This window comes from Scyliorhinus torazame, chromosome 2 (assembly GCF_047496885.1).
Source record: "Scyliorhinus torazame isolate Kashiwa2021f chromosome 2, sScyTor2.1, whole genome shotgun sequence".
NCBI lineage: Eukaryota > Metazoa > Chordata > Chondrichthyes > Carcharhiniformes > Scyliorhinidae > Scyliorhinus > Scyliorhinus torazame.
The window spans coordinates 68,320,440-68,336,873 of record NC_092708.1 but is presented as its reverse complement, the minus strand read 5'-3'; the positions used below and the strand labels follow the sequence as shown (position 1 = coordinate 68,336,873).

The 16,434-nt window shown below is 51.1% G+C and overlaps 1 protein-coding gene across 2 annotated transcripts in view; it reads left to right on the top strand.

The window, feature by feature from the left end:
* thsd7ba (thrombospondin, type I, domain containing 7Ba) overlaps window positions 1-16,434 on the top strand; it is a 1,603,431-nt gene that overhangs the window by 878,682 nt on the left and 708,315 nt on the right. For both annotated transcript variants that reach the window (XM_072472193.1, XM_072472199.1), the window contains exon 12: window positions 7,810-7,913. In XM_072472193.1, the coding sequence (XP_072328294.1) occupies window positions 7,810-7,913 (104 nt within the window). The remainder of the gene's footprint in view (window positions 1-7,809; window positions 7,914-16,434) is intronic.

The following is a 16,434-nucleotide window of genomic DNA, read 5'->3' as shown; positions in this document are numbered from 1 at the left end:
AAGCCGAAAATCGAACCTGGGACCCTGGAGCTGTGAAGCAATTGTGCTATCCACAATGCTACCGTGCTGCCCAAAATAGGATCTGTGCAGGTTACAACCCCCCCCCCGCACCCACCCCTCTCCTGAAATGTTTGAGGAATGCATCAAAGATCCCGGCGAAGGATGGCATTGGACTTTTTTGGCATCAGGCTGGATATCATGCACCCAAGGTGCTGGATTTTGTGGCGTAGGTCGCGAGGGTGAAAGGTGTTTCCGTGATGAATGCCTCTGCGGCTGCAAGTCCCTGGGCTGCGAACCCCGAGGGCTACCCCTTGGAGGCGTCCTGCATGTCCATCGCTGGGTCAGGGATTAGGGTCTCATTAGGGTCTCTCTCATCTCAGAGTCCCAATTATCCTGGGGCTCTGTAGTCGCATGAGTAGGGCGTAAGCATGGCGCCAAACATCCTGAGATGGTATCGCCAAATCTGGCAACCACTGCGGCGGGGAAAGCCACCTGCGAGGATGAGAAATCTGCCGAAGAAATGGCCTCCTGGACCTAATCTGGTCTAGGTGCTGATGGAGGTCACAACCTTGGGTGTGCACCTGTTAAGAGATCAGCTTCACTGTCAAAGGATAATGCCGGAGACCCACTGAGCGCCGCTGGCGAAATTGCGAACAAATACCAAGTCGTCAGGCTCAAATTTCCTGACAGATCGTGTTTTTTAAAAAATATATTTTATTGAAAACTTTTTCCCGAACAACAATTTTTTCCCTCTTACAAAGCAAACGTAACAGTAAAGAAATTTTTAACAATACGCAAATAACTAAACCCCATAAACGTTTGACATAAACTAAACTAAACCACCCCCCCACCCCCACCCCCACCCCCCCCTTCCCCCCCCTCCCCCCTCCCCCCCCTCCCCCCTCCCCCCCCTCCCCCCTGGGTTGCTGCTGCTGGTCATCTGTCTTCCCTCTAACATTCCCCTAGGTAGTCGAGAAATGGCTGCCACCGCCTGGTGAACCCTTGAGCCGATCCTCTCAGGGCAAACTTTATCTGCTCCAGTTTAATGAACCCCGCCATATCATTTACCCAGGCCTCCAGTCCGGGGGGTTTCGCCTCCTTCCACATGAGTAGGATCCTGCGCCGGGCTACTAGGGACGCAAAGGCCACAACGTCGGCCCCTTTCGCCTCCTGCACTCCCGGCTCATCCGCAACTCCAAATAGAGCTAACCCCCAGCCTGGTTTGACCCGGGCCTTCACCACTTTCGAAATCACTCCCGTCACTCCCTTCCAACACCCTTCCAGTGCCGGGCACGCCCAAAACATATGTGCGTGGTTTGCTGGGCTCCCGCCACACCTCCCACATTTGTCCTCCACTCCAAAGAACCTGCTCAATCTTGCTCCCGTTATGTGTGCTCTATGTAGCACCTTAAATTGAATCAGGCTAAGCCTGGCGCATGAGGAAGAGGAATTTACCCTGCTTAGGGCATCAGCCCACATACCCTCCTCTATCTCCTCCCCTAATTCTTCTTCCCACTTTCCTTTTAGTTCGCCCACCGACTCCTCCCCCTCTTCCCTCATCTCTCGGTATATCTCTGACACCTTGCCCTCTCCGTCCCACACCCCTGAAAGCACTCTGTCCTGAATCCCCTGTGTCGGGAGCAACGGAAATTCCCTCACCTGCCGTCTAGTAAACGCCCTCACCTGCATATATCTCAAGAAGTTTCCCCATGGCAACTTATACTTTTCCTTCAATGCTCCCAAGCTCGCAAAAGTCCCATCTACAAATAAATCTCCCACCCTCTTAATTCCCAACTGGTGCCAGCTCTGAAATGCTCCATCCATTCTTCCTGGGGCGAACCTATGGTTGTTCCTAATTGGGGACCCCACCAGGGCACCCCGCACCCCTCTCTGTCGCCTCAATCTGACAGATCGTGTTGAGAAGGGCAAAGCTCTTGCTGTTCCTAATTGTGGTGTACTATTTGACATGTATTTCGGGGAAGCCATGTGTACAAAAAGATAAACACATTTTGTCTATGGTTGCATAGTGATGCACGATCAATGACCACTAAAGCAAGGTTGTAGTCCAACTGAAGGCTTTAATAAGCTAGATGTTTCCCCCAGCAGCTCAGGTACAGAATGAGGGCTGCTGGGGCTTCGTCACCCCAAGGCGGCGCTGGTGGGGAAAACGGCTGACCTGGGGAGGGGGCGCCTGCGGGGATCGTCAGTGGGTGGGGGGGCCGAGACAGGGGCGGCAGAAGGACCAATCCTCCTGTAAGGTGCTGCAGTGGAGGGGAGGGTGGGACTGGGGGCTGGAATGTGCGTGGAGTTCCGGCGGGCGACAGGTCCCGTAGGGAGACCATATCTTGTCGGCCGTTGGGGTACGCCACGTAGGCGTACTGGGGGTTAGCATGGAGCAGATGGATCCTCTCGACCAACGGGTCCGACTTGTGCACCCGCACGTGTTTTCGGAGCAGGATGGTCCGGGTTATGCCAGCCAGGTCGGGAGCGGGGTCCCAGAGGAGGACTTCCTAGGGAAGACAAGAAGACGTTCGAGAGGTGTCTGATTGGTGGTTGTACAAAGTAGTGACCGGATGGAGTGGAGGGCATCCGGGAGGACGTCTTGCCAGCGGGAGACTGGGAGATTCCTGCACCGTAGGGCCAGTAGGACGGTCTTCCAGACCGTTCCGTTCTCCCTCTCTACCTGTCCGTTACCCCGGAGGTTGTAACTGGTCGTCCTGCTCGAGGCGATGCCCTTGCTGAACAGGAATTGATGCAGTTCGTCGCTCATAAAGGAGGACCCCCTATCACTGTGTATGTAAGCGGGGAACCCGAACAGTGCAAAAATGCTATGGAGGGCCTTGATGACGGTGGAGGCGGTCATGTCGGTGCAGGGGATGGCAAATGGGAACCGGGAGTACTCATCAATCACGTTCAGGAAGTAGGTGTTGCGGTCGGTGGAGGGGAGGGGGCCTTTGAAGTCCATGTTGAGGCGTTCAAAGGGACGGGAAGCCTTTATCAGGTGCACTCTCTCTGGCCGAAGTGCGGTTTGCACTCCGCGCAGATTTGGCAGTCCCTGGTGGCAGTCCTGACCTCCTTGATGGAGAGACCATGTATAGATACACCCACTGTGCTGTTAGGGAAGGAGTTCCAGATTTTGACCAAGCAGAGTGAAGGAACGGCGATATAATTCCAAGTCAGGATGGTGTGTGGTTTGGAGGGGAAGGTGAAGGTGGTGGTGTTCCCATGCATTTGCTGCCCTAGTCCTTCAAAATGGTATAGGTCATGAATTTGGATGGTGCTGTCAAAGAAGCCTTGGTAAGTTGCTGCAGTGCATCTTGTAGATGGTGTACACTGCTGCCATTGTGTCAGTGATGGAAGGAATGAATGCCTAAGGTGGTGGGTAGAGTTCCAATTGAGTAGGCTGCTTTGCTCTGGATGGTGTCAGGACTCTTGAGTGTTGCACCTGCATTCATGCAGGCATGTGGAGAATGTTCCATCACACTCCTGAATTTTGCCTTGTATGTGGTAGACAGGCTTTGAGTCAGGAGGAGAGTTATTCACCTCAGAATTCCCAGCTTCTTACCTGCTCTTATAGCCATAGGGTGGGATTCTCCGCTGACACCATCGCAGAATTTGTGGACTTTCACGACAGAAAATCTGGTGCCACACCGATTCCGGTACTATTAAGGGGTTAGCACTGGTGCCACATGGAACAGAATCGATTCCAATGAAAAACGATGTGGGATTTGCCGGGTCCATGATTGACACTCGGGAGGCCGACAAGCTGCAGCCGCACATACACATTACACTCCCCACACATATTCATCCCAGCCAACAAAATGGCACTGGTTGTGCTGGAGCATGCCCATACAGCCGATGAGTCGGCTGGGGCCAGAGGGCACCCAGGGGGTATACAACCTGTGGCTCTAAGTTCAAAGTGGGCTGTTAGCCGTGTGCATGGCTGCCTTGCAGGATGCGGCAATGGTGTTCCATGCCCGTCCACCCTGACCCTCAGTCCACTTCCTACTACTCCCTCTGGCTCCGGCAGAAGCCCCTTGCCAGTGGCACATCTATCAGCAAACTATGGCGATGTTGGACACGTTCCGTACCCCCCCCTCTCTCCCTCAGAGGCCACCACGCCGCTTTCACGATTTTTAATAGCACAGTGAAGCACGCTGTCGGGAACTCGGCCATCGGAGGTGGAGAATCGCGGAGGCCCCGGAGAATACCGGGTCGGGCCCGCGAATGATACGCATACTGTGTCTGCTGTACGTGTGTTCCGGAACGCATTGACGCCCCAGTCAAGGTGATGGAGAATTGAGAATTGGCGTCAAATTGGCGCCTGCCGCGATTTTGGCATCGGAACTGATTCTCCGCCCAATTGTGCTTCCCAATTTCGCCGTTGGCTAACGGAGAATCCCGACCATAGTATTTATATAACTGGTCCAGTTCCATTTCTCTTCAATGCTAACCCCAGAATGTTGATCGTACATTATTCAGTGATGGTAATGCCATTGAATATCAAAGGGAAATGGTTAGATTCTCTCCTGCTGGAGATGGTCAATGACTGGCACTTTTGTGGCATAAATGTTACTCACCAGTTAACAGCCAAAGCCTGAATTATGTCCAGATCTTGCTGCATGTGGACGTGGACTATTTCAGTACCTGACAAGTTGGGAATTGTGCAAACTTGCGTGGATAAATGCATGTCGCCAGAGCAACTCGTATTCCTTAGCAGGGATTGGTTGGCCCAGTTGGCTGGATAGCCGGTGTGGAAGAGATTAGTGTCAACAGCAAAGGGTTCGACCCCTGTTTTGGCTTGGGGTGGATTCTGGATTTGCCTCCTTGCACTACCTATGCTGCAGATCATGGCAGAGAACTAAAGAAGAAGCTACAAGTTTTGTTCGGAGTGTGCTGAACTCTAAGCTTAATCTTTTCTGTGGAGTTTTACCAAAGTCCCTTCTGAAACTTGAAGTACTCAAAGGTGTACGATGATTGAATTGATTGCCTTTCCCTCAAAGAAATCAAGAAGAATAGTCAGATTGAACATTTCTGATCAAAACATGTGTCAACTTGCACCAATAGACCTGGGCGAAATCATGGAGAGCATCAGCTCCATGCAGGCGGGGAAGGCACCGGGACCCGATGGGTTCCCGGCGGACTTCTAGAAATGATTTGCAACTGTCCTGGCCCCACACCCAAGGGACATGTTCGCGGACTCACTGGCAAGGGGCACTCTGCCCCCAACGCTAGCGCAGGCCACAATTTCACTGATACCCAAAAAGATAAGGACCTGACGGAATGCGGATCATGCAGACCTATTTCACTGCTGAACGTGGATGCGAAAATACTCGCAAAGGTCCTGGCCTAAAGGCTGGCGGGCTGTGTACCAGAGGTGGTCGCAGAGGACCAAACGGGCTTTGTCAAGTGTAGGCAGCTCACAGCGAACATCAGGTGGCTGCAGAACGTAATAATGACCCCTCTACCCGGGGAGAGAACACCAGAGGTGATTGTCTCCCTGGATGCAGAAAAGGCCTTCCTCGAGGTACTGGAACGGTTTGGGCTAGGAGCGGGGTTCACCGCCTGGGTGAGGCTCCTGTACAACGCTCCCAAAGCGAGCGTCCGAACTAACACCACCAGCTCTAAATACTTCCAGCTGCAGAGAGGAACAAGACAGGGCTGCACGCTGTCTCCACTCTTGTTCGCGCTAGCCATCGAACCCCTGGCGATAGCCCTTCGGGACATGAAAAACTGGAAGGGAATCCAGAGAGGAGACAGAGAGCACAGAGTCTCACTCTATGCAGATGACCTGCTCCCCTATGTCTCAAAGCCACAGGAGGGACTGAAGGCAATACTGCAAATGCTGAAAGAGTTTGGAACCTTCTCGGGCTACAAACTTAACCTGGGCAAAAGCGAGGCATTCCCAATGAACCCAAACGGGGGAGAGAGCTGGAGGGGCTCTCGTTCAAAACAGCCCAGAACAGATTCCGCTACCTGGGGATCCAGATAGCCAGAGACTGGACACAGATCCACAAGTGGAACCTGACCAGCCTGGTGGAGGAAGTAAGAAGAGACCTTCAAAGGTGGGGCTCACTCCCACTCTCCCTGGCGGGGAGAGTGCAGACGATCAAGATGAACGTACTGCCAAGGTTCCTCTTCCTGTTTAGATCCATTCTGAGCTTCATCCCCAAGGCCTTTTTCCAAAACGTAGAGGGTGGGGGGAGGGGGGGGGGGGGGGGGGGGGGGGGGGGGTTGTTGTGTGGGAAAATATACGGACAGCTACTGGACAGAGCCCGGACTCCTCTGGACGAGATCAGACAAAAATGGGAGGACAAACTGGGGACAGAGGTAGGATGGGGACTCTGGAGCGAAGCACTGAGCAGGGTGAACTCCACCTCCTCCTGCGCAAGGCTAAGCCTATTGCAGCTCAAAGTGGTGTACAGAGCGCACCTGAACAGAACCCAAATGAGCAGGTTCTTCCCGGAGGTGGAGGACAAATATGAGCGGTGCCAGAGGGGCCCGGCCAACCACACCCACATGTTTTGGGCTTGCCCCAAGCTTGCTGGGTTCTGGACAGCCTTCTCCGAGGCAATGTCCAAGGTTGTGGGGGTGAGGGTGAAGCCATGCCCAATAGTGGCAATCTTCGGGGTATCGGAGCAGCCAGAGTTACACATGGGGAAGAGGGCCAACGCCCTTGCTTTCGCTTCCCTAATCGCACGGCGGCAGCACGGTAGCATTCTGGATAGCACAATTGCTTCACAGCTCCAGGGTCCCAGGTTCGATTCCGGCTTGGGTCACTGTCTGTGCGGAGTCTGCACATCCTCCCCATGTATGCTCCGGTTTCCTCCCACAGTCCAAAGATGTGCAGGTTAGATGGATTGGCCATGATAAATTGCCCTTAGTGTCCAAAATTGCCCTTAGTGTTGGGTGGGGTTACTGGATTATGGGGATAGGGTGGAGGTGTTGACCTTGGGTAGGGTGCTCTTTCCAAGAGCCGGTGCAGACGCGATGGGCCGAATGGCCTCCTTCTGCACTGTAAATTCTATGATGATCTATGATAATCTTGCTCGGCTGGTGATCGGCAGCACCACCCACAGCTGCAGACTAGGGGGTGGGGTGGGGTGGGGCGGGGGGGGTGGGGCGGGGGTGGGGGGGTGGTGGGTGGGGTAGGGGGGTGGTGGTGGGGGGGGGCGGGGGGGGTGGTGGGTGGGGTGGGGTGGGGGGCGGGGGGGGTGGTGGGGAGGGGTGGGGGGGTGGGGGGGTGGGGTGGAGGCAGAAGGAAGGCGGGGTAACCACGAGAGATGATTCCACTCTGGAAAATAAAAAAAAAGCACAACCAAAGCCGGGGGAGGGGGGTGGGGGAGGAGGGTGAGGGACCATAGACCGATCCAGAGGGCAATGAAAGGTAGGGTCAGTTAAACGAAGGACAAAATAAACCTCTGTATAATAAAGGAAATTAATGCGGGCGAGAAAAATGTGATATATACGACTGTTTATAAATATGAGAAATGCCAATAAAAAGACGTTAAAAAAAAAAATGTGTCAACTTCTGACTACTATGTTGTCGTTGTATAGATAATATTGAAGATTATTCAGAACTGAATCCATAACTTTACAGGAAATAAGTCTCAGTCTGCAATTGTTTGTCCTCATCAGTGCCTCTGCATGAAGCAAATATTTATTTCCTCAGTTGCAGAGCATTTTTTCTTCAGCATATGAGCCAGAGTTCCTTTACAGGAAAACCATATTAAATTGTAGAGATCTGAAGAATAAATTCTGTGTTGGTATGAAAGGAATTATCCCTACCCTTGTTTCACTTCACTTTAGGTGGAAGATACACAAATGGCATCACTGTATTTTGGCACCTGGTTATGTCAGGCAGGGAACGATTGGAGCGGCTGAGGTCTGTGGTTCTGGTTTGCAATCCAGAGGTAAGATTCTTTTGTGATTTCTCTTGTTTTACCAGCAGTCACTTGAGAAAATTTGACAAAATAATCTGAATTTCAAATTTCCTCATTAATCTTCCAAGTCCAGCCGCAAAGCAGTTGACTCAAAAACACGAATATCCATGTGGCAATGCCTCAGTATTGTATAATAATGGAGAATGTTGCTGCTATAATGAGCCGGAGTGAATCCTTTGTGCTTACATCAAGAAACTATTCCATTCAAGGCATGTTGTTACAATAATTTCTCTGACATTGCCGTGCTCCTGCTGCTTTTCTCCTTTCTCGTTTGTATTTTGAAAATGCAATATGGTTTGATTTCTGATTCTAACTTGTTTGTAGACTTTTCCCCCTTTGCTGTCAGGTAAATATGGCAACTTCTTGAAACAGTTGCAGCATTACAATATTTACATGACTGTGATGAACGGTTACTGTAACACTGTACCCTTGTTATCATGTAAGGTGAAGTCCCCTTTAAGACCGGGCTTGGAACCCTGGGGAACTCCCCCTCTGGCTCCGCCCATCTGGGAGCCGTATATAAGGGGCCGCCTTGTGGGCAGCGTAGCTGTTAGCACACGTCTCGGCACCAGTCTAGTTCTTAGTTTGTTAAAGCCTTCTTTACCGTTTACACTCTAAGCGTCGTTATTGAGGGTACCACAATGACACAAGTTGCTGAAGAGATGAAAAGAGCTCTGCTACATTATTGTGAATCTTAATTAACTAGTGCTTTAGTATTTAGTGGAATTATTGATCCAGTAAAGTTTTCGCCTGGGACCTGAATTGATTAGATATTGTATCATGTTATTGACACATTAAAACTGAGTAAAGTGAGTTCAGCGACTTCTGATCCATCCAATTGGATTGGATTTGTTTATTATCACGTGTATTTTTCTGCGAGCAGCTCAACAGATCATTAAGTACATGAGAAGAAAAGGGAATAAAAGAAAATACATAATAGGGCAACACAACATATACACGGCATCTTGAATAAGAAATCTTTGGGTTACGATGTGGAGATGTTGTTTTAGTCTATGTCATGTATCTTCATGTAACCCAAATTCCCTCTGTCTCCATCTGCGTGTGCATTTCGGTTTCCACTCCAGAATTGGACCCATGGGAGGGAAGACATTCTCCTGCTGCATGGACGTGTTAGGTCAATCTTTTCTGTGCCTTATAATTACTTTTATCTTCTCTTTTTAAAACTCTTTCTTGGGTTTTTCTCTCTTGTCTCCACCCTTCTCTGTTATCCATCATGCCACATTAAGTTTCAGCTCCAGTGGGGATTTTGCCTCATTCAATCTCTATACCAACTCATCACTAAATCCTGCTGCTACCTCAGACTTAAATATCCTTCCAATTAGTCCAGTCTTTGTTCATTTCCTTCATAGGCCCCTCCTCCAAAGGGAACTGAGAAGCACTTGCTGTTGCTTCTTTACAAGCAGCAACCTTAAATGTCGCAACTTCTTCTCTCACCAATCTTCTCGCTCAGCACAGCCACTGGGGGCAAATCTTTGAACCACTCTCCTATCTAACTCAACTCACCCACCACTGTCTTGTTGCATTCTGTTCTGGATCAACAAGCACTGCAGCTCACAGCATTTCCACCCAGAATGTCTGTTTTCTCTGAACAAGACACATGCAATCCATCAGCCTTATTGTTGATTATGTCAGTAACATTCTGGGATTGATAAAAATATGGATTATGGATAGCTTCCCTATAAAAATTATGCCCACAACCTGGCTCACCCAAACCTCCAGAGTGACAATGTGGTCATAATCATCAAATCACTCTCTGATCTCTCTTGCTATTCCTGTGGTACTTCCTCATCTTTCATGCACCTGACTTTATTCAACCCTTGTCTTCCTTCTTTTAAAACCCTTATTGTCTATCATTCCCGATTCCAACCCTAACCTCAAGTTTATCATGGAGGTGTCCACCTCTCTGCATTCCAATCTTCACCACTGCTCTGAGCAAATAGGCATCGTCTTATTAAGATTTAATTCTTCATCTCAACAGCACTCATTCTCTCCCAAAAATTCCAAGGGTGCGATTCTCTGGAAAACGTTCTCAGTGTGCTAGTGAGCAGGAATTGCTGCAAGTTTCCCGGCGTTAGACCCAGCGAGGCCGGCAACACAATTCGACGTTAATTGGTGCACTTAATGAGGCTTCAGGGGCTTCTCGCCCCAAGTGATGGCACGCAAGCTGATTCGCCAAGACCGCGCATGCCAGCCCCCCCCCCCCCCCCACCCCCCCCCCCCCCCCCCCCCCCCCCCCCCCCCGGCTAACAAGGTTGAGTAACGCTTAAGCTGAGCACGGACGAGGAACGCTAAGCTGCCAACTCCAGCCAGCTCGCAGCAATGGCGCCGAGGAGACCAGCCCCAAGATTCGGGGATGCTGACCTGGGGAGGCTCCTAGACGGTGTGGAGGCCAAGAGGGATTTCCTGTTCTCCGAGGGGTCCTGGAGGATAAGCCACAAGGTAGCCAGTGCTGCCTGGGATGAGGTGGCGAAAGCAGTCAGCTCGGGCAGTGTGACCAGGAGGACTGGCCTCCAGTGTTGAAAGGAGATCAACGACCTATACCGGGCAGCGCGAGCGAGTATAAACCAACGCCGTCCCCTCCCCTCTCCAAGTATGCATCCACCCTCCCAACCCCCCCAGGCGACACCCAACCTCCCGCCACTCCCTCCCCCTTCAACCCTCCCTCCACCCCAACCCTCCCCTACAACTGTGAACCCCGCGTTTCGCTGATGATGCCCTCTCTGTGACTCCTCAGGAAAAGCTCTCCCATAATCGACAGGAGAGACCCCAGACTGGCAGTGGGGTGCCAGACTTGAGAATCCTCACCTCCTTCGAGGAGCAGGCCCTGAAGGTGACTGGGGTTGCCGAGGACACGACAGTCACCCACGCAGAGGTGAGGAACCATAGGCTCCACCCGGAGGACCTGTCAAACTAGAGTAGTGACTGCCTTACTAACTGACCCATCCCTCCCATTGATGATATGTCCATTCTCCCACAGGTCCAGCAGCCCACAGCACGGCCCACCCCGGGCGGCACCCTCTTCTGACCCTGCGGAGAACACCTCGGAGGAGAGTTCTGAGGGTACAACTGTTATAGTCGCGGCGCAGTTGTCATGAGGTGCTGCGGGACATGCCCCATTCTCAGATGGCATGGCCAAGGCGCTGAGGAGCTTGTCCCAGTCACTGAGGGTGCAGAGTCAGATGATGCATGGGCAGCTGGGGCTTGAACCAGCTGTCCGTCCATCGCAAGGCAGATCCCAGGTCCCTATGGGCACCGACCGGGAGGAGGGGGTGCTGAGTAACAACCCGTCCCATGGGGTGGCGACTTTGGCCATCAGCACTTCTGAGTTCCACCCCTCTGATGAGGCCGCATCTCGGGATCAGCACGCTGGACAGGACGGCAAGGCTGTGCTTGTGTCGACAGGTGAGCCAGGGCCCTCCAGCCCCAGAGCCCCCAGAGGACACCCGCCAGGGGCATCAACAGCCACAGGACAAGGTAAGCAGCTGGCTGCCTCCACCTCAGATGTTTATCCTGGGGAAACACCTCGACATAGTGGCAGAGCTAGGAGGGCCAAGCACATCGAGGATCACTGAGGGAACCGGGGGGAGGGGGGATGGGTAGGTAGGGGGTGGGGGGTGTGTAGAGGGTAGGGGTTGGGGGGTGAGGTGGATGTGCAGGGTGGAGGTTGGGGGGATGAGTGGAAGGGACAGCACCATTGGGAGAATGGGGACCAGTATTGAACAATAAACACTCTGCGCACACCAGTAGAATGCCTCTTTCACTTTCTTCCGCAATGCATCACCGATTGCAAGATGATGGGTGTGAGCGAGCACTCAGCAGACAGGCAGGGGTCATGCTGTGGCATAGATTGAGGAACACCAGCTCCCAGCGCTCTGTAGGTTATCATCACCCCCCTGCCTTTAATAGTGACCTGCAGACAGTGCTGACACAGTCCCAGCACCCAGGAGTGATGTGACACATACCCTGGGAGGGTGGGAAATAGGGGAGTGGATAAGGTTGCGATGACGGACCAGTCCACAAACTAGGTGAAGCGGGCGAGTATGAGGGCGTCCCTGGCCCTCCGGGCTTGCCACACCCTCACCACTGCCGTCTCCGGCTGGGTCTCAGGTTCCTCCCCGGCCTTGTCCTCCACCCCTGCTGGCCTGGCGCCTCATCATCATCCTTGTCCTTGCCCCCTCCTCCTCCAAGGTGGCCACATGTTCCTCGTCACCAACCTCCAGCTCATCGCCCAGCTGCTGTTCCAGGTTGTGGAGGATACAGCAGACCACCACAAAGTGGGCGACCCTCTGGATGGTGTAATAGAGACCGCGAGGATATGGCACAAGTGTCGCACTGTTTCCTTGTTGATGTGGAGCCCCTGGTCCCTTCCCCATAGCACTCACCCATCCTCCGGCCATGGACATGTCCCCGGAGCTGTGTCCCGTTGCCTTTCCTTTTCCTATGTGGCTCTGCTCTAACTACGGCAATCAGTGGGTTTGCCCTCCTTTCATATGGTATCTATATTCTAATGCTCAGAATCGCCAGGTAACAAGTGATACCACCACAAGGTTCAACCGGCTATCGATCAAAGAGCCAAACACCAGTTAATTTGTTCAATGTCAAGGGTACTATATTTACACACAATTTGTCATGCAACATAAACACTACTAGTTAACTACACCTATCGACTAAGACAACCTGTACTTAACTTCAGGCACCCGGCTTAGATCAGAGGAACAGTGGTCGCTGTTCGATTCTGGATCTATCGAGTCTGGAGAAGTAACTGCTGCTCAGCTAGGCTCATCCGTCTGGTAGCGGGCGTTGAACTTGAACTTGCTTCTGGTGGTGCTGCCATTGGAGATGGTCGGAGCTGGGGCGCCAGGTCCAAAAGAGGACGAACACATGGCGGACTCATTTCTTATGCTTGGGGGTTTTCACGCTCTTTTGGGCGGTCCTTCAGTTTAGACCCCACTAATTGGGTGATCCCCGATCACTATGTTCGATTCCTAACCAATAAATGGGTGTGTGCCTGGATGGCTGGGCGTGTCCCAAGCGGTCACTGACCCTGTTGTTTACGCTTCCCTGGAACAGGGAGTGGCGCCGAAATGTCTGGGACTGTACCGGTCGCTCGAGTACCAGTCCTTTGTCTTGGTGGAGATGGGCCATCAAATGCTAATCGGCCCATCAAAATGCTAATTGGTCGGAGTTTCGATATCGTCTGGACTCCTTGTTTGCAAATATACATTTCAGGCTCTGAGCCTGCCTGAATCTTGCTTTGTCCATTTTACCTGCTAGGCTTTGCGAGTTTCTCTGTTTCTGGTTGTAAGTAGCCATCCCAGATGGCTACACTCTGTCCTCTTGATCCTCAACGTGAAGCGTGAAGGATCACAATACCGGGTCTTCTCCTGTCCTCTGACATGCCGGGTACCCTCAATCAAGAACAGGTTCTACCCTACTCTGTCCTATGGGTCAAAACATTTACCTAAATTTCCCTAATACAACACATTACTAAAAATTCCTCAGGGGCATTTAACATTCAATCCTATATTCCATTCTCCTTACACAAAAAAAAAGGAATCTCTAACTGTCTCTAACTAGACTACACTCATGATGCTATTCAACAATCAAAGAACTTATCTTACAACACAAATAATCTAATAGCAGCATCACGTTCCTTCTTATCACTAACATTCACATACAGAAAAAATAGATTTATTAACGTTTGCTGGAGTCCGAGGAAAGGGGCTCTAAAGGTGTATACTGGAGGGAGGGAGGCTCTCCATCTCCATTTCCGCAATCTGATTGTCTGGATGACACAGCACAATATGGCTATCACTAGTAAGGCTTCCACTGTGTATGACAGGGAGTACCATTTAATGAGATTCTCACACCATGTGGGGGTATCAGTGGCTGGGTCTATGTGTGGTGTAGTGTCCGGGCTGGGGGTGTTGTGTTGGGTAGTCATGTCCGGGGCCTGTGTGGTGAGGGAGGTAGAGGTGGGTAGAACGCGCAACTGTATTGATCCAGCGACGATCATGCTGTACATCATCAGGTTCATCTTCATTTTGTTCGTGCTTTTCTCCGCCTGTAAGTATCTTCGTATCTTCCGAGGGGTACAAGCATAATATCTGTTATTATGTTGTTGCTTAACATTGCGTTTGTCTGTCTGTTTCCCCTTAACGTCAATTTTCCATTAGAATCGTCACCAGATGTGACTCTTTCATTTTTTATTTATTTTTTTAAAACAACCATTTACGGAAACAAGACATCCGAAAAACAATTCTGTCACAGTGCGAGCACTCTTGCAGCCTGTGTTTGATGGCTGAGTGGGCGGACAATTTCTCGGTCCTCTGCAAACTTGTTTTTCCAACCAAGTGATTCTGACATGTAAATAGTAGGCGGGGGGCGGGGAATAGCAACCGAAGGGTCGCCGGAATGGGGCAAAAGTTGTGGCAAAATGCATTCTTTAAACCACAGGAATGAAAAAGAACAGCAAAAGAGTTTCGAAAACAACTCTCCGAATGGGGTGCGTATGATCCGCGGCAGGGCAAGAATGGGTGGAATCCCCGGGTAGGACGATGTTCATTGCCGTTGCTCCACTACCCGAGCTTGGCTGACCAAATGTATAGGGGGTCCTCAAGCAGGGCGGGGATAAATGCCGTTACTCCACTGCCTGGTTGACCTTCCTAGAGCGGTAAGAATTTGGAAGTATATGGGCTCCAACAAACTTGTTTCCTTAACTGCCATGTGGCATCAGAAGAGTAGGTATGACTGTATCAAGAAATTATCTGTGAGGCTGACACACAAAATCGTACAAGAGAGAGAACGTACAACATTTAAAAACAAACTGAACAAGAAAAGCGGGCAGGTTCCATCAGGGAATAGAACACCGTAAATCTCAATCGGTTCCTGACTCTCATCATCTGGACACCTCAAGTTTCCATTCCAAACAGGGTCTCAAAAGGGGTTACCATGGTGGGAGTCAGACTCGGAGTCATCACCATTTCCCGGGTGCCAAACTCGTGCATGGAGTTTTCGTGCTAATGCGGTGTGTGCCGATGTTGGGTCCATTTCATCATTCCATGTCAGACGACAGGAATTATCGCGGTGCCAATGTTTCATGTTCCGTAGGACGGTCTGGGCAAGAGGGGTGTCGCTATCATCGGGTGGTGGGTCAGGTTCCGGTGTGGGCAAATAAATCGTCTCAAAGGGGCTGAACATATCATGGTCGGTGTCTTTGGGGTGTAGTGACTGGGGCCTGGTCTGTGTGTCCATTGTTCGGGTCTCTCAGGGGCGTCAGTTAGAACATAGAACATAGAACAAAGAACAATACAGCGCAGTACAGGCCCTTCGGCCCACGATGTTGCACCGAAACAAAAGCCATCTAACCTACACTATGCCATTATCAAACAAAGAACAAAGAACAAAGAAATGTACAGCACAGGAACAGGCCCTTCGGCCCTCCAAGCCCGTGCCGACCATACTGCCCGACTAAACTACAATCTTCTACACTTCCTGGGTCCGTATCCTTCTATTCCCATCCTATTCATATTCACATATCCAATAAACTTTTAAATGCCCTCAATGTTGGCGAGTTCACTACTGTAGCAGGTAGGGCATTCCACGGCCTCACTACTCTTTGCGTAAAGAACCTACCTCTGACCTCTGTCCTATATTTATTACCCCTCAGTTTAAAGTTATGTCCCCTCGTGCCAGCCATTTCCATCCGCGGGAGAAGGCTCTCACTGTCCACCCTATCCAACCCCCTGATCATTTTGTATGCCTCTATTAAGTCTCCTCTTAACCTTCTTCTCTCCAACGAAAACAACCTCAAGTCCATCAGCCTTTCCTCATAAGATTTTCCCTCCATACCAGGCAACATCCTGGTAAATCTCCTCTGCACCCGCTCCAAAGCCTCCACGTCCTTCCTATAATGCGGTGACCAGAACTGTACGCAATACTCCAAATGCGGCCGTACCAGAGTTCTGTACAGCTGCAACATGACCTCCTGAACAGATCCTTGTGGTACTCCACTTGTGACTGTACTCCATTCTGAACATTTCCCATCAACCACCACCCTCTGTCTTCTTTCAGCTAGCCAATTTCTGATCCACATCTCTAAATCACCCTCAATCCCCAGCCTCCGTATTTTTTGCAATAGCCTACCGTGGGGAACCTTATCAAACGCTTTGCTGAAATCCATATACACCACATCAACTGCTCTACCCTCGTCTACCTGTTCAGTCACCTTCTCAAAGAACTCAATAAGGTTTGTGAGGCATGACCTACCCTTCACAAAGCCATGCTGACTATCCCTGATCATATTATTCCTATCTAGATGATTATAAATATTGTCTCTTATAATCCCCTCCAAGACTTTACCCACTACAGACGTGAGGCTCACCGGTCTGTAGTTGCCGGGGTTGTCTCTGCTCCCATTTTTGAACAAAGGGACCACATTTGCTGTCCTCCAGTCCTCTGGCACTATTCC